Source organism: Scomber scombrus, chromosome 11 (genome assembly GCF_963691925.1).
Source record: "Scomber scombrus chromosome 11, fScoSco1.1, whole genome shotgun sequence".
Taxonomy (NCBI): domain Eukaryota; kingdom Metazoa; phylum Chordata; class Actinopteri; order Scombriformes; family Scombridae; genus Scomber; species Scomber scombrus.
In genome coordinates, this window is record NC_084980.1 from 4,374,150 (window position 1) to 4,396,486 (window position 22,337).

The 22,337-nt window shown below is 39.1% G+C and overlaps 1 protein-coding gene across 1 annotated transcript; it reads left to right on the top strand.

Moving 5' to 3' along the window:
- The first annotated feature begins 779 nt into the window (after positions 1-779).
- LOC133990278 (myosin-7-like) lies at positions 780-17,497 on the top strand. The gene is made up of 37 exons (XM_062428541.1): positions 780-985; positions 1,085-1,228; positions 1,397-1,553; positions 1,646-1,673; positions 1,759-1,864; positions 1,971-2,063; positions 2,165-2,228; positions 2,765-2,863; positions 4,176-4,279; positions 4,380-4,518; positions 5,044-5,162; positions 5,247-5,396; positions 5,498-5,668; positions 5,844-6,153; positions 6,305-6,372; positions 6,487-6,692; positions 6,822-6,945; positions 7,041-7,177; positions 7,575-7,830; positions 7,929-8,171; positions 8,255-8,431; positions 8,516-8,661; positions 8,748-8,838; positions 8,954-9,343; positions 9,471-9,597; positions 9,679-9,797; positions 9,878-10,074; positions 10,156-10,339; positions 10,422-10,587; positions 10,666-10,790; positions 10,893-11,201; positions 11,297-11,500; positions 11,596-11,892; positions 12,008-12,112; positions 12,202-12,297; positions 12,464-12,598; positions 17,393-17,497. Exons 1-37 carry the CDS (start codon positions 785-787, stop codon positions 17,411-17,413), a joined length of 5,808 nt encoding a protein of 1,935 aa, XP_062284525.1. The 5' UTR covers positions 780-784; the 3' UTR covers positions 17,414-17,497.
- The last annotated feature ends 4,840 nt before the right edge of the window (positions 17,498-22,337 follow it).

Below are 22,337 nucleotides of genomic sequence, written 5' to 3' on the forward strand. Positions count from 1 at the left end.
GTGAGACAGTGATCATTAGAGATACTGAAATTACTCTCAGTTTACATTGCGTAAGAGGTTAATTATGTATTATGCTGATAAGATTATTTTTGTTACTTGGACTTCTTGGTTTTTTTGTACTCGTCAAGCTTTCTTTGTCTGAATTGACAATTATGTAATATGGCATTTGCTTCTGTTTACTTATAAAAGCCACAGATCTCAATTTCCTGTGAAGCAACTCCCCCCCCCCAGGTAAAATTCACAGCTAGATTTATTTAACAGTGTGATATTATTTCATAATGCATTAAAACAATTAACCCAATTATTTTTAAATTGATTCGCTTCCCAATTCAATGTTATGATTCTGCCTTTTTGGTGTGACACTTATTTTTGGTATTGTAAATTATAAGGTCTGAAACATCCAAATGTATTCCATGTAAAGTTCTGCATGTCTCTGTAGCCCTGTCACTTGTTATTTAGTGGCTGTAATGTTGGTGATGCATTCAGTTAAGCTTATTTTTGTATTTCTACAAATGAAAAGATTAAGGTTTTAAATAATTACATGCACTAACAAAACAAGTGAAATGTTGTGAATATTCTAATAATATAATATTGTGTGTCTTATCTGTTCTTGTATAGGGATATAGAACACTTGGTGTTTTTAAGGTTTATTATGTTTTACTCATTTTATTTTATTTATTCTTCAACTACAGAATATCTGTTTCACTAACCCTTATGTTTTATGTGTTTTATTGGGTCTCATATGAATAATCATTGGGACATACCTTTGTGTACAGGTTAAAAAATGGGTGACGCTCTTATGGCAGAGTTTGGGCCTGCTGCTTCTTTTCTAAGAAAGTCAGACATGGAGCGTCTAGAAGCCCAAACTCGTCAATTTGACATAAGGAAGGAGTGCTTTGTTCCTGATGCTGAGGTTGAATACGTCAAAGCAACCATCAGTAGTCGTGATGGTGACAAAGTCACTGCAGAGACTGAGTTTGGAAAGGTAAAATAATTATCAAAGTGTTTGAGGGAGAGTGCTGATCCAAACATTTTTTAAGAAAGGCATTTGGTCACGCTTAAAATGTATTATTTTCTTTCATAGACTGTCACAGTGAAGGACGTCGATGTAAACCCTCAGAACCCGCCAAAGTTTGATAAAATTGAAGACATGGCGATGTTCACCTTCCTCCATGAGCCAGCTGTGCTGTTTAACCTCAAAGAGCGTTACGCAGCATGGATGATCTATGTGAGTTGAAAACTTTTAAAACAATGTGAAGCAAAGACTCTCAAATGCACCCAAACCGTGGTGTACATGTTCCCTTTCTTTTGTCCTACATTCATATTTCAAATTAAATCAAAGTGCATTATGTCGGATATAATTGCTTCACCTGTTTGCCTGCTTTGTGTTTCTCAGACCTACTCTGGGCTCTTCTGTGTGACTGTTAACCCCTACAAGTGGCTGCCAGTCTACAACCAAGAGGTGGTTAATGCCTACAGAGGAAAGAAGAGGAGTGAAGCTCCTCCTCACATCTTCTCCATCTCTGACAATGCCTACCAATACATGTTGTCAGGTATATAATCCATTTTAGCCTACTTTTAAAAAAATATTCAACTCTGAAGTCATATCATCTGTAACTGATATTTTGATCATTTCTCTCCACAGACAGAGAAAACCAGTCAGTCCTTATCACGTAAGTCACACAGACAATCAAAATATCTCCAATATTTGAGGCTTTAAAGCCTAGAAGTAAAACTTTTCATACCTCCTCTTCTCAGCGGAGAATCTGGCGCTGGAAAGACTGTCAACACAAAGCGTGTCATTCAGTACTTTGCCAGCATTGCTGCTGTAGGTGGAAAGAAAGATGCAGCTGCTGAAAAGAAGGCGTGTATTTCTTAATATTACACAACCAAATTATTAATGGTAAGCCACAGACTTCTTTTTTTCTTAAACCTGTTGTGTCTTTGTTTTGTTTTTTTTAAAACAACAGGGCACCCTGGAGGATCAAATCATTCAGTGTAACCCTGCTCTGGAGGCCTTTGGTAATGCCAAGACCATCAGGAATGACAACTCTTCCAGATTTGTGAGTGTCTGTGTGACTGCAGTGAGACTACTTAATTATCATTAATGGACTGAGACTTCTTTTTTTTATTAGAAATATAAATGAACCCTACTTTTCCTCAGGGTAAATTCATCAGAATTCATTTTGACAACCGAGGAAAGCTGGCCTCTGCTGATATTGAGACTTGTGAGTATAGCTAAAACCCTCCACACACCAAATGTCCAAGCCATTTATCCTTTGTAGGGTTGTGTGGTGCTGGGGCCAATCACTGCATATGAGAGGCAGGGTACACTGTGGATAGGATGCCTCTCAAAGGGCTAACACACATACAGAGCAAACACACACATTTACACTCACATTTAAACCTACAGGAAATTGTATGTCGCCATTTTGCCTAACCTGAATGTCTTTAGAATGTGATAGGAAATCTGAGCAACACGAGAGACCCACACAGATACAGGGAGCAGACTCCATATAGAGAGACTCTTGCAAAATCACACCCCCGAACTTATTGCTGTACCTACTGAGTCAATATGCTGCATATGTTAATCAAAATATTTGACATTAAGTAGTGTAAGTTCCAACAGTTTTGTTTTAGAAAAATATTATTTTTGTATAAACCTTTTGAATAACAGTGTACCAGTAACTGTAGCTAAACCTACACCTGTACAGCTAATATTTATATACTGGAACATAATAACCTTATATTACATCTCTAAAAGACCTTCTGGAAAAGTCCCGTGTGACTTACCAGCTCAAAGCTGAGAGAGACTACCACATTTTCTACCAGATCTTGTCACAGCAAAAGCCTGAACTTCTGGGTAAGTGTACGATATACGGTGCGGATAATATATGGTTATAAATAGAGGTGGAAAGAGTACTGAAATATTCTACTAAAGTAAAAGTCTAAAAATATACTCAAGTAAAAGTAGCTTGTTAAAAATGTACTCGGAGTAAAAGTTACGTAGTTACATTTTTAACAGGGGGGGGGGAGGCATACATTTCTAACTAGTTGTTTCAATTAAAAGGTAAAGGTATACACTTACAAATTCAACTTAAATGCCAAAATGAAATATGTCGACATACGACATTTAAGACATTTATTATTTAAGACAAATTTTAGTGAAGACCATCCCTAAAACATTTTCAAACAACGCAACCATTGAATTGAAGGTGGCATAAATTGTGGATTCTGTAAACCATGGGCGATTTTAGACCCTTTTTAGGGATTCTCTAACACCCCTAAATTTGATCTCAGAACTCCTAAAAATAAATAATAAACCCACCATAGTCTCTGAAAAGTGTGTGGGAAACACTGAATTATTATTGTTTTTTTGCAGGGCATTGAATGTCAAATTCTCATTAGGAGCTGAGCCCCTCTAAAGGTCTGAGCCTAGTCCTACAATCGCCCCTGCTGTAAACCATCCATTTTTTCACAGACAGTCATACTGCAAATCTATGAATCAATACGGTTCAAGGTCACAAGAGCAATAACTTTTCTTTAAATGACCCAAAGAAGACCAAACTTTTAAGTACCCCTGGTAAAAAGGTTGTGCCCCTGTGCGCCATTCGCTCAATTCTCTCATTTCCGACGCTGTCCTTTTCACGTGAACGCATCATGCTCAATGCCTGTACCTGCAGAGTGAGACAGCTGCAGAGTGAGATAGATGCAGAGTGAGACAGCTGCAGAGTGAGATAGATGCAGAGTGAGACAGACAGATGCAGAGTGAGATAGATGCAGAGTGAGACAGACAGCTGCAGAGTGAGACAGCTGCAGAGTGAGACAGATGACGGCACAATGTCTAATTGACATTTCTTTCAGTGTGCCTCCATAAATATGTGGGTTTGTTGTGTTCTGTTAGAGTTTATATGTCGCTATGAGAGCTAGCTGCCAGTAGTTTATGAATGTTAAGTTATTGTATCATGCTGTTTAATGATTCTGTACAATACTTCACACAAAACATTCTGAAGTAAAAGTAAAATTACAGATTTTAAAACTAAAAAGTACACAAAAAAACTACTCACTTACAGTAACGCGAGTAAATGTAATTTGTTACTTTCCACCTCTGATTATAAGTGTATCATGTATTGTAAAAGAAATGTAATACTTTATTTTGTGAAATATTCTTTTAGAAATGTTGCTTGTTACCAACAACCCCTACGACTACGCTTTCATCTCTCAAGGAGAGACACAAGTAACCTCCATCAATGATTGTGATGAGCTGGTGGCCACTGATGTGAGCTGAACCTTTGATTCACAAAGCAAACACATTTTATTCTAAATTAATTTATGACAAAATAAGAACTTCTCAAACGTTATGTTTTGATTTCATTCAGGAAGCCTTTGATGTGCTGGGCTTCACTCAGGAAGAGAAGAACGGTATTTACAAGAATGTTGGTGCCGTCATGCATTATGGTAACATGAAGTTTAAGCAGAAGCAGCGAGAGGAGCAGGCAGAGTCTGATGGCACTGAAGGTGAGAGAGGCTGCTATACACTATGTGGATGTGCATTATTAATAATATATATGTATTTTTTTTCCCATTGTGACTACAAAACAAATAGGTCCAATTTTGAATTCTAATTTATTTTGCATTTGCTGCATTGAGACTAAAGACATAAACAACTACAAATGAATGAGAGTGACATCATGAGTTCAGCTGTGGCTTTGCAATTCTGACTCCTTGCACAACACATGGCAAGCACAGCTGAGCCACCAACTGAATCTGAACCTGTTTTATAGTAGCTGTACTGTAATGTAAAAAATGATCCCTTGGAGCCATTGCAAGTCATAAACTGGGAATGTACCAAAATGACACACTCATCCACATCAATCAGATCTTGTATTATTCATAAAGTATCAGTAAAGTATAAAATAATTTAAATGGTCACAACAAGTTTCAAATTAAAACATGAAAGCAAAGCAAAGTTCCACCCTAGCTTGGAGTAGAAAGTTATTTGTGTTTTGTTTATATGTCTTATGTACATTCTCACTTTTTCAGAGGCTGACAAAGTAGCTTATCTGTTGGGCCTAAACTCTGCTGACCTCATCAAAGCTCTCTGTCATCCAAGAGTCAAAGTAGGAAATGAGTGGGTCACCAAGGGACAAAGTGTTGATCAGGTAAGTGTTTTTGACTTTTTAGTTCAGTTCCAAAATCAAATCCTCAAAGGTTTATTTAATTTTTCTTATGCATTTCCTTGTTAGGTCTACTATGCTATTAGTGCACTGTCTAAGTCAATTTATGAGAAGATGTTTCTGTGGATGGTAGTCCGTATCAACCAACAGCTGGACACCAAGCAGCCTCGCCAGTACTTCATTGGTGTACTGGACATTGCTGGATTTGAGATCTTTGATGTGAGCTTTGTCTATTATTATAGGAGAGAATTAATTCAAATACTTTACAGATGAGAGCTGAGTGTGACAATGACTATATTGTTATCCACTTTACGTTACAGTTCAACACCTTTGAGCAGCTGTGCATCAACTTCACCAATGAAAAACTGCAACAGTTTTTCAACCATCACATGTTTGTGCTGGAGCAGGAAGAGTACAAGAAAGAGGGCATTGAATGGGTTTTCATCGATTTTGGTATGGACTTGCAAGCCTGTATTGACCTGATTGAAAAGGTGAGTTTTTGTATTTGTTCAGGCATATCAGAAAATGATCATCAAGTTATATGACTCAGGTATTTCTGTAGTTTTTTCTGTAGGTTATACTTGAAACCTAATATCTATTTATTTTGTTGCTTTGCAAAAAATTTAAAAAATATGTATTTTACTTTTTTCATTGTATTCTCCTCAGCCCATGGGTATTATGTCCATCCTTGAAGAGGAGTGCATGTTTCCCAAAGCCAGTGATACCACCTTTAAATCTAAACTCTATGACAACCACCTGGGAAAATCCAACAACTTCCAGAAGCCTAGAATTGTGAAAGGGAGACCAGAGGCTCATTTCTCCCTGGTCCACTACGCTGGAACTGTTGACTATAATATCTGCAACTGGCTGGTGAAGAACAAGGATCCTCTGAATGAGACGGTTGTTGGTCTTTTCCAGAAGTCTACTCTCAAGCTTTTATCCAACCTTTTTATGGGGTATGCTGGAGCTGACTCAGGTATGTTGACAGTCATAACAGTAAAACATTATGTAAATCAATTAAAAATTACAACAATAATATCATGTGACAGCTTCATTCGGATTAGATTACTGTACAGTTTGTGTAAAGGTTTCTGTGGATTATATTTAACACAGTAATTTTCATTTAGCTCCGGAAGCTGGTGGTGGAAAGAAAAAGAAAGGCTCCTCCTTCCAAACTGTATCAGCTTTGCACAGGGTGAGCTATTTATGTTTGTTTCAAATTCACATTTTCAACAAAACACAATCATTTTAGTAAAAGGTAGTGTAATAAAATGAAAATGGAAAAAATGTATGTATTGAAAACATGCAGGAAAACCTGAACAAGCTGATGACCAACTTGAGGTCCACTCACCCCCACTTTGTACGCTGCATCATCCCCAATGAGTCCAAGACTCCTGGGGCCATGGAGAACCCTCTGGTCATGCACCAGCTGCGCTGTAATGGTGTGCTGGAGGGCATCAGGATTTGCAGAAAGGGCTTCCCCAACAGGATCCTGTATGGAGATTTCAAACAGAGGTTTGCGTCTGATGAACAAAACTACATTTTAAAACTACAAATGCATACAGGTTATTGTATTGTCAGAATTGTCTTATAAGATATGTTGACAAAATGAAAAACATTTCATCTTTTTTATTTTTGTCAAAGATACCGTATTTTGAATCCTAATGCCATTCCTGAGGGACAGTTCATCGACAACAAGAAGGCTGCCGAGAAACTGTTGGGTTCTCTAGACATTGACCATGAGCAGTACAGACTGGGGCACACAAAGGTGAGTATTTTGAATTTTGTATAATTGAAAATGCAATATGTAATAACAGATACTTTAAGTATTTACTGATTATCCAATCTACCCCTATAAAAAAGGTGTTCTTCAAAGCTGGACTGCTGGGTACGCTAGAAGAGATGCGAGATGACCGATTAGCTCTAATCATCACTGGCATCCAAGCTCGGTCACGAGGCATTCTGGCGAGAATTGAATTTCAGAAGATTGTTGAACGCAGGTAAAAGCACACAGCAGAGCCAAATCTTCTAAAAAAAAAACCAACCTTTGAATAAAAGCCGTACTTTTAAAATCACATGTACTCTACTCTCCAAACACAAACCAAACAATTGACTGAGCCCCTTTAACCTTGTTGATTGTTCTACTGCTTTCTTGTTGTTTCTTATGCACTTGTCTACTTCCAGTCATTAATTATTAATATTTTATTACTTGAAAAAAAGCAAGACTTCTGTCTAGTACACTTTCTCATTGCACCTGTACCCATTTTGTACCATTACAATTTTTGACGCATCTAATGCTTGATTGTCTTGCTTCGCTTGTAAGTGGTTTTGGATAAAAGTGTCTACAAAGAGGTAGAAAATGGATCATAAAAGACACTGATAATATGTTATCAACAGGGATGCACTACTTGTTATCCAGTGGAACGTCCGTGCCTTCATGGGGGTCAAGAATTGGCCCTGGATGAAGATGTTCTTCAAGATCAAACCTCTGCTGAAGTCAGCAGAGACTGAGAAGGAGATGGCCAACATGAAAGAAGAATTCCTGAAGTTGAAAGAAGCTTATGCAAAGTCTGAAGCTCGTAGGAAGGAACTAGAGGAGAAAATGGTCTCTATTCTCCAAGAGAAGAATGACCTGCAGCTCCAAGTTCAAACTGTATGTTTTAACAATATTTCTGTAAGCATTACAATAAATATTAAGATCAAACCAAGTCTTCTAATACTGTATGGCATGTTTTGTGTTTTTAATAACAGGAGCAAGATAATCTGTGTGATTCTGAAGAAAGATGCGAGGGTCTGATCAAGAACAAGATTCAGCAGGAGGCAAAACTCAAAGAGCTGACAGAAAGACTGGAGGATGAGGATGAGATGAATGCAGAACTCACTGCTAAGAAGAGGAAGTTGGAGGACGAGTGCTCTGAGCTGAAGAAAGATATCGATGACTTAGAGTTAACCCTGGCTAAAGTGGAAAAAGAGAAGCATGCCACCGAAAACAAGGTACTGCAAAACACTTAAAATGACTACGTGTCCCAAATATCATCCATGTTCAAGTCCTTCATAAAAATGTCTTGTGGCAATAGGTAAAAAACCTGACTGAGGAAATGGCTGCTTTGGAGGAAATGATTGCCAAGTTGACCAAGGAAAAGAAAGCCTTACAGGAAGCTCATCAGCAAACGCTGGATGACCTGCAGAGTGAAGAAGACAAAGTCAACACTCTGACCAAGGCCAAGACTAAGCTGGAGCAACAAGTGGATGATGTAAGAATTTACAAAATCCCGTGTCTTTGCATATAATAAAAGGTAAATGACATTTGAAAAAAAGGTATTTATGACCATCCACAGCTTGAAGGGTCCCTAGAGCAAGAGAAGAAAGTGCGTATGGACCTTGAGAGAGCAAAGCGGAAGCTTGAAGGAGACCTGAAGTTAGCTCAAGAGAGTATCATGGACCTTGAAAATGACAAGCAGCAACTTGAAGAGAGGCTGAAAAAGTAATATGAAAAGACCATTTTTATAAACACAAACACATTTTAAGTATTTGTCAGCTAGTTCAATTTACACTTTTTTTCATCCACAGGAAAGATTTTGAAATGAGCCAAATCAATGGCAAACTAGAGGATGAACAGGCGGTAAACTCCCAGCTCCAGAAAAAATTGAAGGAGTTGCAGGTAAAAATTTAAATGTAAATTGTAGATTGTAAATTGAGTAAACTAGTACGTGAATATGATATTTTAAGAACACTATTTAGACCAATATTAAGGTTTTGCTTTAATTTTGGTCTAGGCCCGAATTGAAGAGCTGGAAGAAGAGCTTGAGGCAGAGCGAGCTGCCCGAGCCAAGGTGGAAAAGCAGAGAGCTGACTTGTCCAGAGAGCTGGAGGAGATCAGCGAGAGGCTGGAGGAGGCTGGTGGAGCAACCGCTGCTCAGATTGAGATGAACAAGAAGAGGGAGGCTGAGTTCCAGAAACTCCGCAGAGACCTTGAAGAGGCCACTCTGCAGCATGAAGCCACTGCTGCTACCCTGAGGAAGAAACAAGCTGACAGTGTTGCTGACCTCGGAGAGCAGATTGACAACCTGCAGAGAGTCAAGCAGAAACTGGAGAAGGAGAAGAGTGAGCTCAGACTGGAACTGGATGATGTTGTTTCCAATATGGAACAGATTGTGAAGTCTAAGGTAAAGTACTTCTTTGTATTATTTGTTGTTCTACTGAATTTCTTTTTAAATTATAATTTTCTTTGTAAGACAAATGTAACCCAACCCAAGTTGTTTATGTGCTATTGTTGATGCTTTATGTTTTCAGAATAATTTGGAGAAAATGTGCAGGACTCTGGAAGACCAGATGAATGAATACAAAACAAAATCAGAGGAAGGACAGCGTACCATTAATGACTTCAACATGCAGAGAGCAAAGCTTCAAACTGAGAATGGTATGCATTTGATTTGAACAGAGTGTTTTGTTTACTGTATTATGAGGTATGCATTCTTTCAATCTTCTTTTTCAAAATTAGGTGAATTTGCAAGGCAGCTTGAAGAAAAGGAATCCCTGGTGTCTCAACTCACCAGAGGAAAACAGTCCTATACTCAACAACTTGAGGACCTTAAAAGACAACTGGAGGAAGAAGTCAAGGTACATACAAATACCAGTGAGAACATCTTTGGTTGATATGGTGGTATCTAAAGATGCATGAAGGTTTGCTTTCATTTCAGGCCAAGAATGCATTAGCTCATGCAGTGCAGTCCTCTCGTCATGACTGTGACCTGCTCAGGGAGCAATATGAGGAGGAGCAGGAGGCCAAGGCTGAACTGCAGCGTGGCATGTCCAAGGCCAACTCTGAGGTGGCTCAGTGGAGAACTAAGTACGAAACTGATGCCGTCCAGAGGACCGAAGAACTGGAAGATGCCAAGTAAGTAAAAATAATTTTCACACAAACAATGCTTAAAAGTTAAAAAGCAATTAAACCTGATTAAATTCTGTCATAATCTAGAAAGAAGCTGGCTCAGCGTCTGCAGGATGCTGAGGAGGCGGTTGAAGCAGTGAATGCTAAATGTTCTTCTCTGGAGAAGACCAAACACAGACTGCAGAATGAGATTGAAGATCTCATGGTGGATGTAGAGAGGTCTAATGCTGCTGCTGCTGCTCTAGACAAGAAGCAAAGAAACTTCGATAAGGTTTAAATTGATTCATTTATTATTATTACTTAATTGAATGTATAAGGTAAATCATTTATCTAAAATGTACACTATTTCTCAGGTCTTGTCAGAATGGAAACAGAAGTATGAAGAGTCTCAAACAGAGCTGGAGAGCTCTCAGAAGGAAGCCAGGTCTTTGAGCACCGAGCTCTTCAAACTGAAGAACTCCTATGAGGAATCTATTGAGCATCTGGAGACCTTGAAGAGAGAGAACAAGAACTTACAAGGTCAGTGTGATTAACTATTAAAAACCTTTGATGAATCATTTTCTTACAACATTACATTTGTTTCATTTTGACCTTTAGAGGAAATATCTGACCTCACTGAACAAATTGGTGAGGGTGGAAAGAGTATTCATGAGCTTGAGAAGATTCGAAAGCAGCTGGAACAAGAGAAGTCTGAAATACAAACAGCTCTGGAAGAGGCAGAGGTAAGTTCTGCCTTCTGATGACTTCAAGCACCTTAATGTACATCTGCAACAAGTAAAATCCTGTTGAAAAGAACCTATGTGACATTCTTTTTGTCTTTCTAGGCTACTTTGGAACACGAGGAAGGAAAGATTCTCAGAGCCCAGCTCGAGTTCAATCAGATCAAGGCTGACATTGAGCGCAAGCTGACTGAGAAAGATGAAGAGATGGAGCAAGCAAAGAGAAACCAACAACGTGTTGTCGATACTCTTCAGAGCTCTCTTGAGTCCGAGACTCGCAGCAGGAATGAGGCCCTCCGTTTGAAAAAGAAAATGGAGGGAGACCTCAATGAGATGGAGATCCAGCTTAGCCAGGCCAACAGGCAGGCAGCTGAGGCCCAGAAACAACTTAAATCTATACATACACATCTGAAGGTATGCATTTTATTCACAATAAAATAACACAGAGGACATACTGTATTATGTCATAACTGGGATTAACTTGCTTCATAATAAATGTCACACTCCAGGATTCCCAGCTCCACCTTGATGACTCTCTTCGAGCCAATGATGATCTGAAGGAAAACATTGCAATTGTTGAGAGACGCAACAATCTGCTTCAGGCTGAGGTGGAGGAACTCAGGTCTGGTCTTGAACAAACTGAGAGAGGTCGCAAACTTGCTGAGCAAGAGCTGCTGGATGTTAGTGAGAGGGTGCAGCTACTGCACTCACAGGTAAGATGCAGTCATTCGTATAGTTCGTTCCTATTTCAGTTCTATTATTTTAAATGTACTAAGGAATTCACTGATAAAATGTTGCATTCACTCAGAACACAAGTTTGCTAAACCAAAAGAAGAAACTGGAGTCTGACACAGCCCAGTTTCAGACAGAAGTAGAGGAGGCATTGCAGGAGAGCAGAAATGCTGAAGAGAAGGCCAAGAAGGCCATTACTGATGCTGCCATGATGGCAGAGGAGCTGAAGAAGGAACAAGACACCAGTGCTCACCTTGAGCGTATGAAGAAGAACATGGAGCAAACCATCAAAGACCTGCAGCACCGTCTGGATGAAGCTGAACAGATTGCCATGAAGGGAGGCAAGAAGCAAGTGCAGAAGCTTGAGGCCAGGGTAAGTATCAATCATTCAAGAGAAATCAAGTGAAAAATCAATTGGAAAACACTAAATAATCATAATTTGGCACATATTAGAACAAACCTAAGCTTAATGATTCCCCCCCACACAGACCAGAGAACTGGAAACTGAGGTAGAGAATGAACAAAGAAAGTCCAGTGATGCTGTCAAGGGTGTACGAAAATATGAGAGACGAATCAAAGAATTGACCTATCAAGTAAGTTTCAATTCATTTAAGAAATAGTAGAGCATTGAAGGTAATTTGTATTCAAAATTGTAATTGTTTTGTTCTTTTTTTGTTTTCAGACAGAAGAGGATCGTAAGAATCTTGCCCGTCTGCAAGATCTGGTAGACAAGCTACAGCTCAAAGTCAAATCATACAAGAGAACTTCAGAGGAGGCTGTAAGCTCTCTCAGTATTTTAGGAAAACCAATATTGCAAGAAACCCTAACCCTAAACTGTCCCTGCCCAGATCATTTATATGCATATTTAATACTATGCTGATTTCCTGCTCAATATAGTAAAAGTATATATACATATATACACTGAAGATATTGTGTGTCTACAGGAGGAACAGTCCAATAGTAATCTCACCAAGTTCCGTAAACTTCAACATGAGCTTGATGAAGCTGAAGAGAGAGCTGACATTGCTGAGTCTCAGGTCAACAAGATGCGCACCAAGAGCCGTGATGTGGGGCCAAAGGTTGGTACACAGACCCGCACACATTTCAAAATACAAGAGTCTAGTGTTAAAGAACCCTGACAGCAGTCATGTTGGCAGATCACCCCAAAGATGCCTTGCCTGACTTACTGTTGTCACATCCAGGAAATATGGAAGATATTTTTTCTCATAATTAAAAGTAAAAGTCCAAACAGAACATCAAAACAAATTTTTTTTAAAGGAAATTTAAAAAGCAAATATTAGATGTAAAATGATCATTTGAAAATGTAAAGTGACATTGATAAAGTGAAAATTTATAATGCAAAAGCTTAAATTGAAATGCTCAAACTGAGAGCCTAAATGTCAATGCCTACATTGTATGAAATTGAAAATATTAATAGAAATAAAAGGGGAACATCAAAAATCAGTCAAAACAGGAAATGGAAAAGCTTGAATGGAAACACTCAAATTAAAATCTTAATAGATAAACATATATATCGTTTTGCATTTTCACTTACCATTGGCCATATTAAATTTCATGTTTTCCATTTTGCATTAGGCCATTTCCATTTGGCTTTTCAGGTTGTATGTTGTGATGTAAGGGAGGAGATGTAGCTCAAAGGCTGGATGGTGGGTTTGAAATGACTGGGGTGCAGAAGCATCTTATGGACAACAGGGGGAGATGACTGCTAAAGATCACAGTAAGTTTGGTAGAGCAGTATGAGTCCAAACTGCCAACTAGCAGCCACAGGTTTTTTTTATTAACTACTAATAGAGTAATTCAGTTATTCTCATGTAGAGTTAGTCAGTTGTTCTGCTGTCTTTGGAAGAATTTGTTGAGGCGGGGAAATTATTTGTATTTGTATTCAAATAAAAATGGAAATAGATATAACAATCCAGTTCTTTTATAACCCTTCTAATTTTAGGCTAATAAAATGTTAAAATAAGTGCCTTGTCAATTAACTATTCCGGCAACAGCACACTGGGTCTCAAACCCCAGTCTCCCAGACAACAGTTAAATACACTAACCATCCAACCTCATCTCAGCACCATTAGAAAAACAGATCTGCTGTTATCATATTTCTCTTTATCAAGAACTTCCAGTGCCTGTCTCAGCAATGAGGCTAGCTCTGGCTTTGCCATTGCTAACAGCTGCTGTAGATGGCAACGCACAATGCGGTTTCTCTTCATGTTTAGACTCATACTGCTCTGCCAAACTCAATGTGCTCTTTAGCAGTTAGCTCCCTCTACTATCCATAAGGTGCCTTTGTGCTTCAGCCACTTAAGCCCTTCCCAAAATCTAACATTCTTTTCCTTAAAAAATCTGAACAACTCAATCCACACAGATTTCCAAAAATCCCCTTAAAGTTATACATATTTAGAAATAAAGATTATGCCTGAAATAAAAGATCTGGTTCTGATGAACTGCGACCCAATCATAGCCTCTGTAACAGATTCTATAAACGCTACTCTCCTTTTCACACAATGGATGTGTTAATATGATTAAGATGAATATCCCACCTAAATTTCTGTATTTATTTCAGTAATTAGCATTGAACTCCCCTGCCACTCATTTTTTCCTAAACTGAAGAAGATTATTACAAATTTTCTCTGGAACAATAGGGTACCAAACTCATAGATATCTCTTCATGGGCTAACAGCAGGTTAATGCTGGGAACACATAATCCTAGATTCAAATTATGGGCTGACAAAGGTCTGAACAACATCAGAGATTTATACAATAATAATATATTTCTGACCTTTGAGACTCTAAAAAATAAAAATAATATCCCTTCAACACATCTTTAAGTATCCAGAGGTCCATATTAAAGAGACAAAATCACACCTCTTTGCTCATCTTTCTCAATATTAAAAGATGTGATAGTGCATCACTCTAGCAGTCATGGTCAAGTGTCTATGATCTAAAATATACTTAAAACTCAACCAGAGGAATCCTCAGAGAATAGGCGACTTGCTTGGTGTAATGATTTGAAAACAGAGATAACAAAATATGAATGGAAACAGATAAACCATAAATCCCAAACTATTAACGCCAGATTTAGACTCCTGCAGTACAAATTGATCATGCATAGTTATTTAACTCTGTCCCTACAACACCATTTTGATGCAAACAATCCATACTAATGTGTGAAATGCAATGCTGTAACGAGCACTCTGGTTCACTGTTCATGGGTTGCCCAAGGATCAAAGAATTTTGGAGATGTGTACTTGACATATTATCACAAATATTTTGAGCTAAATTACCAGATAGTCCACAATTGTGTATTTTTGGTCTGTCCCAGAGACCCCAAGGCTCAATAACATCAAAAAAAAAAAATGAACTGAGAAATTAACCTTTTCTATCAAGTGAAAACCTCAAACCTTTTTTTTTTTTTTTAAATATATGGGAAATTCCTGGAAAATAATGATGCAACCTTGATGAGTCAGTATGAAAGATATGACTGTATAATGTAAAACTTCTTCTATATTAACTATTTAACACATTTACTCAATTATGTCTCTTATATACACTTGATCAATTAGCATTACTATTATTATTATTAATTGTCATTATTGCTGCTATTTATTCTATTTTACTTTTGGGTACATTTGTATATGTCTGGATGTGAAAATGCCAATTAATATATTTGTCAAAGACACACAGCTTGAAAATCCAAATTCTGTTTTTAATTTTCTACTTGAACTTTCAATTTAAATTTGACCAAAAATATCCTCCACAAAAAAACACTATCTTTATAATAATAATATCTACTATCTTTACTGTCAAGTATACTTACTACAGCAAATTAAGAACACTCTGAATGACCTTAAAAGCACAAGAAACAGGGACACTGATTTATCCGTTTGTATGTGTATGTATCCATATAAGAGGGGTTGGACTCTCTTCCACTCTGGAGTTGCCACTGGTGAAAGGTGCCGGGAAGGGGTGGCCATACTTATTGCCCCCCGGCTTGGTGCCTGTATGTTGGAGTTTACCTCGGTGGACAAGAGGGTAGCTTCCCTCTGCCTTCGGATGGGGGGAAGGATCCTGACTGTTGCTTGTGCCTATGGTCCAAACAGCAGTTCAGAGTATCCACCCTTTTTGGACTCCTTAGATAGGGTGCCGGAGAGTGCTCCCTCTGGGGATTCCCTAGTCCTGCTGGGGGACTTCAACGCTCACGTTGGCAGCAACAGTGAGACCTGGAAGGGTGTGATTGGGAGGAACAGCCCCCCCCGATCTGAACCCGAGTGGTGTTTTGTTATTGGACTTCTGTGCTCGTCACAGATTGTCCATAACGAAGACCATGTTCAAGCATAAGGGTGTCCATATGTGCACTTGGCACCAGGACACCCTAGGCCGCAGTTTGATGATTGACTTTGTAGTCGTGTCGTCTGACTTGCGGCCGCATGTCTGGACATCGGGGGCAGTGCCTCTGGATTGGCAGACTGGGGTGGTGGTCCCTCTTTTTAAGAAGGGGGACCAGAGGGTGTGTTCAAACTATAGGGGGATCACACTCCTCAGCCTCCCTGGTAAGGTCTATTCAGGGGTACTGGAGAGGAGGGTCCGACGGATAGTCAAACCTCGGATTCAGGAGGAGCAATGTGGTTTTCGTCAGGGTCGTGGAACTGTGGACCAGCTCTACACCCTCTACAGGATCCTTGAGGGTGCATGGGAGTTCGCCCAACCAGTCCACATGTGTTTTGTGGACTTGGAGAAGGCATTCGACCGTTCGTGTCCCTCAGGTCCTGTGGGGGGTTCTCCGGGAGTATGGGGTATCGGACCACCTGATATGGGTTGTTCGTTCCCTGTACGACCGGTGTCAGAGCCTGGTCCGCATTGCCGGCAGTAAGTCGGACTCGTTTCCAGTGAGGGTTGGACTCCGCCAGGGCTGCCCTTTGTCACCGATTCTGTTCATAATTTTTATGGACAGGATTTCTAGGTGCAGCCAGGGCGTTGAGGGGTCCGGTTTGGTGACCTCAGGATTGGGTCACTGCTTTTTGCAGATGATGTAGTCCTGTTGGCTTCATCCGATCGTGACCTCCAACTCTCACTGGATCGGTTCGCCACCGAGTGTGAAGCGGCCGGGATGAGAATCAGCACCTCCAAATCCGAGTCCATGGTCCTCAGCCGGAAAAGGGTGGAGTGCACTCTCCAGGTCGGGGATGAGATCCTGCCTCAAGTGGAGGAGTTTAAGTACCTCGGGATCTTGTTCACGAGTGAGGGAAGGATGGAGCAGGAGATCGACAGGCGGATCGGTGCGGCGTCTGCAGTAATGCGGGCTCTGCACAGATCAATCGTGGTGAAGAGGGAGCTGAGCCGAAAGGCAATGCTCTCGATTTACCAGTCGATCTTCGTTCCTACCCTCACCTATGGTCAAGAGCTTTGGGTAGTGACCGAAAGAACGAGATCGCGGGTACAAGCGGTCGAAATGAGCTTCCTCCGTAGGGTGGCTGGGCTCTCCCTTAGAGATAGGGTGAGAAGCTCAGTCATCCGGGAGGAGCTCGGAGTAGACCCGCTGCTCCTTGAGAAGAGCCAGATGAGGTGGCTCGGGCATCTAGTAAGGATGCCTCCCGAACGCCTCCCTGGTGAGGTGTTCAGGGCACGTCCCACCGGTAGGAGACCCCTGGGGATCCCCCGGGAAGAGCTTGACGAAGTGGCTGGGGAGAGGGAAGTCTGGGTTTCCCTGCTTAGGCTGCTGCCCCCGCGACCCGACTCCGGATAAGCGGAAAGAAGATGGATGGATGGATGTATCCATATATTATAAATTAATAATATATAATTAAAATAACTTTTTTTTTAAACTTACTTTAACTTTAACTTCTTTCTTTTTACAGAAGGGATTTGATGAAGAGTGAAGTTTCCTCAAGAATGATTGTTTCTGAGGCCTGTGTAATGGTGTCTCCCTAAGCATGTCTTTTGTTCAGTAGAATAAATTTAATGTGCATCCGAAGCAGTTTCTTGACTTTTCATTGACAATTGCTACATGGCTCTAAACTTGACTTGTTCCTAAAATAAATGAATCATCTTTTGTAATGAACTGAGAATGACTTAGACTATAAACTTAGGAAAAAAATGGCTTAATTTGTGTAAAAATAAACAGTACAACAAGACAAACAATTAGTAAAATGTACAAACAATACACCACAAATAAAAACAGCATAGAAGACATACACCACATACTCTCCATGTTTGATACAACTGATTTGTGCAAAGGTCAGTGATCACATGATTGGTTTATCTTTAGCCATGTTTGAAGTGTTGTTTTAAAAATACTAAAACTTGTGCTTTTTCTGATATGGGTGGGAATTGAGTTCCACTTATCTGCTGCTCCGACTGAAAATGCGGATTGTCCAAAAGCAGTTCTCCTAAATGTAGCTGAGCAATCACCTCTTGCTGATACCCTGGTCTCCCTAGCATTAATCCAGCACAATGACACACATTGTTTAAGTGGTGATGGTGCAAGATGATGAATTCATTTATACATCAGGCACATATGTGTAAAGCAAAGAAAACTGTCAAAGGTCAGTAAATTATACTTGGTAATGATGGTACAATCATGGTAGCTCCTTGTGTTTTTTTTTATCAAGACTTTTTACACATTGTTACAGTTATAGTTTGGTTATGATTCAGAATTAGACTCTGTGTGTGTGTGTGTGTGTGTGTGTGTGTGTGTGTGTGTGTGTGTGTGTGTGTGTGTGTGTGTGTGTGTGTGTTAGAATAAAATACAAAATGTAAAAAGTCAGTTGTAATATAATCGGACCACCACAAATAGTAGTTGAGTAGCTCACCGAAAGAATAACAACAACATAAAGAAATTAGAAACAGAACACAATAAACAAACAAAACAACAAAACTGTTACCTATCAAGGTTTCAGTCACAACTTCAGAAATTGCATATTGGAAGAATATGAATAATTAGACTGAAAATTCTGCTGAGTAAAAGTGTGGATAAGAAATAACCAAAATAAATTGAATTACATGTAATACATATATTAAAGTCATATATTTATTGATTCATATATTTATTATTACTTTGTTTCAAATTTGTGAGGATTGTTCCTCCAAAGTCCCAAAAACTACAAGAATGCAACTTAATGTTTATGTCAGACACTGATAAGTTACTGCAACTGCTGCTGTTTTTAAATCCAACTATCTGATGACATTGTGATACACTGTCCACTCAGTTGTAGATTTCAGCCTTTGAGCTGTTTACATTACATGATTCTTTTTTCTTTTGAAACTTTCTAAATAATAGTGAATATATTTTCACTTGCTATATCTGTTATCATTGACCAAGTAAATCAGCAGAACTCATTTATCTGATGTTTAAAGTCAATCAGTCAGATGATCAGCAGAGGGCACTAGTAGATCCTATTTTAATTTGTTTAACAAGGTAGTTGCTAAAGAACTACATATGTAATCCTAACCTACTGATAACAGACATTATGCTATTGTAATCCTGGTGATATGACAGAAGTAAAAAACAATTGGTAAGAAGTTAATAGTTTTACCTTTTTATTTGGAATTCAAGTACAACTGAGCTATGAGTTTGTAAAGAAACACCACAGCTAAAAAGACTAAATGCCCATGTTGGGTATGTAACAATTATCTCTTTAAATTGATCAAATGTGTGAAAAAGGCTGTGGTGTGAACTAATGACAAATACAATTTGATATTATCAAAACTGAAACATAACCACATATACATTTGAAATTTCTTTTGGATACAGAAAATTGATCATTCTCCAATGATGAGTTGATCTTTACTTTTCACCTAAATGTAGCTCATAATATTTCCTTCCATTTTGATAAGATTGCAAGTTAAAAAAAATTTGAAAATACTAACCTTTATATCAGTAGTGGATCAGTCTTTCTCTAGCAACAAGCATCCTCTTTCAAAGCCAGAAGAGGGAGGGCTATTTGAAACAGAAGAGGGAGGGCTATTTGAAACATGAATCAAAATAAGACACTGATAGTAAGACTACATTATGACAGAATTGTGTCTCTAACAGTTTTCCACATCAGCAGCTTTTTAAATAGATACTCATATTTTTCTTTTTTTAAAGATTTCTTTCAGGCAGAGACACCTTTATTGACAGTGGATAGAAATTGTGGGAATGAGGCGGGGGGGTGATATGCAGCAAAGGTCCTCCAGCCGGGATTTGAAACGGGGTCCGCTACATATGTGGCATGCCCTCTTAACCACTCTACCACCTGCGTGACCAGATTCTCATTTCTTAATCCAAGAAAATAGAGAAACACTTTAAACAGTACCTTTTCATTATCTAATCCTGTCCTGTACATTGCTTCATCAGAAGAAAAGCAGCGCTCAAGATCGGAGTCTACACAAAGCTCCACTGTCTGAATGAGTGGGGAGAGGACAAGGCAAGAGAACAATCAACTCCAGTGAGTCTCTCCCAGAACTGAATACCCCTTTAGAAGAGACCTTTAACAACAACACAGAAAAAATACTAACAATAGCTTTGCTGGCTCCAGTTTCAAACTTAAGTGAGGCAAGGTGCCTCACACCTTCCCTTGTGCGCTCATGTGATCATAAAAGTCAGGGATACAAGGAATCTGGACAGCTGGGAATGGGGCCTTTAATGGAGGGCTGAGTGCGCCGCTAGAGCCTGGAATAGACTGAGGGATAAGCAAAGGTGACAAGAATCTCGGAATGAAGGCACGCAAGGACAATGCCTTGTAGGATGTGATGTGACAGAATTGAAGACTGCTGAGGTTCTGGTATCATTACTGCCAAAAATGCTTTGTCGAGTTTCACGTTAACATCCCACAAGGCTACACACTTCAGCACTTAGATCCAATTTTTAAAGTTTGGTCTGAATACGGATTCAGATTAAATACCCATGCATATAAATTGCATAGTATCCCACATAAAGCTAAAAATACAACAGTACATTATTTGTTAACCATGGGCTTATCACCTGTTGCCACTGATCAAAGAAAAAAAAAACAACCTGTCCTGTATCTACGTCACAAGCTGTCCCCAAAGTGTCCTCTGTACCACCAAGCCCCCAAAGGCAGCCAGCAGGAATTTCACAAGTTATCTTTGTGCTCGGCGCGCAGGTGGTCAAGTGGTGTAGCGCATGCCATATATGCAGCCGACCCTGGTTCGAATCCCCCCCCCCCCTCCCATGTTTCCTGTCTGTCTACTGCTTAATAAAATGTGTCTATGCCAGACAAAATCTTTAAAAAAAAAGAAAAGAAAAAGTTATCTTTGTGTTCAAGGATAAAGAGAAGAAAACAATGCTGTGTCAAAAGAAGCACACCAACAACACTCACAGCATGCATCTTTTGCAGAGGTCAGAAGCACAGGTCACATTGATATTAATTTGTTATTGTGCAGAATCATATGTTGCATATCTCAGTTTTCCATCTCAATTTATTTTGAACATTCAAAGACAAAATTAAAATACAATGAAAACAACAGCTGGGCTGCAGTTAAACGCCACAGTTTAGCTGTTAGCTTGCCTGCTAACTGGTAGCACTAACTTCTGTCATCATGCTTGATGCCAGCTCAGGTGTGCTGTGTTGGACAAACTATCAACACTTCTACACAACATCAACTGTTTGCTTTTCAGCTGTGAAATTTGTTTGGTTTTACTGCAATACCCATTTTAAACAAGTCCAAAAAGACATTTTTTTTTAAAATGTAATTTTATGTGAGTCTTTCAATGGTACATGTTTTTATGTTGTTTGTGAGCCCCTAACCTAAGACACTTGTTTGTCATTATGTGATAGACAATAATGTTTTTTGAATTTTAAGCACTGTTTAGAAACTTTTTTTTTTTTTTTTTTTTTTTAAATATATGTTTATTGTTTTTCACAATGAAACAAGAACACAGGACAAACGGATAATTGAAAAAAGACCCTGCTTCCCCCCATCCCAAAACTAACAAAGAAAAACAAAAAACATGAACAGGATCAGCACATCATAAGTAAGAAATAATAATAATAACAGAAGTCACAGCCATGACAATAAAATGAACATACAAATTGGGTTAGGGTTAAATAAAATAAAAAATGTATATACAAAGTGAAGAGTAAAATGAGAGATACACTCAGCAAGCTGTTTCACAGTGATTGACACATTAGTCCTTTCCTTGAAACAGTTGCAGTATCGGGTCCCACATCTTATCAAACGTGTCTCCCTTGTCTTCATTATAAAGTCTCAGTCTCTCCAGGTGAAGCACATTTGCCATTTCTCTCAACCACAGATCGTACGTGGGTGCAATGTCCGACCTGCATTCCCAGAGGATTAACTTCTTCGCAATCACAGTTCCAAATAGGATAGCCTTTTTCTCATATTTATTGGCGGAAGACAAAGGGGTAGTTGCCCCAAGAATGGCTACAAATGGACCAGGCTCCCAACATTTCCCATAAGCCATAGACAAGCAATGAAAAATAGTTATCCAGTATGTATACAATCCACTGCATAACCAAAAAGAATGTGCTAAGTTGCCAGTCGTGGACTCATCTGTTGCGAATGGGTGAAACATTAGGAAAGAAACTGTGCAGTTTTTCTATAGAATAATAGAGCTATGTAATGTCTTAAATTGTATAAGGCAATGCCTAACATTCACAGAGCAATCATGTATATTTTTTAAACATTCATCCCATACTTCTTCTCCTAGTTCTGCATTGAGCTCATCCGTCCATGCCTATCCAAGACTTGCTTTGTTCAATAAAGTACTGTTGTGCAGGATCTGGTAAAAGAACGAAACAGCCCCTTTAGCAGCAGGGTCACATTTGTTTATTGCCT

Excerpts from the sequence above, each read along its gene's own strand:
- LOC133990278 (XM_062428541.1), top strand. The coding sequence starts at position 785 with ATGGGTGACGCTCTTATGGCAGAGTTTGGGCCTGCTGCTTCTTTTCTA. Across the intron at positions 2,864-4,175 it reads GCAAAAGCCTGAACTTCTGG|AAATGTTGCTTGTTACCAAC; the intron begins GTAAGTGTACGA and ends ATATTCTTTTAG. Across the intron at positions 9,344-9,470 it reads AACAGATTGTGAAGTCTAAG|AATAATTTGGAGAAAATGTG; the intron begins GTAAAGTACTTC and ends TTATGTTTTCAG.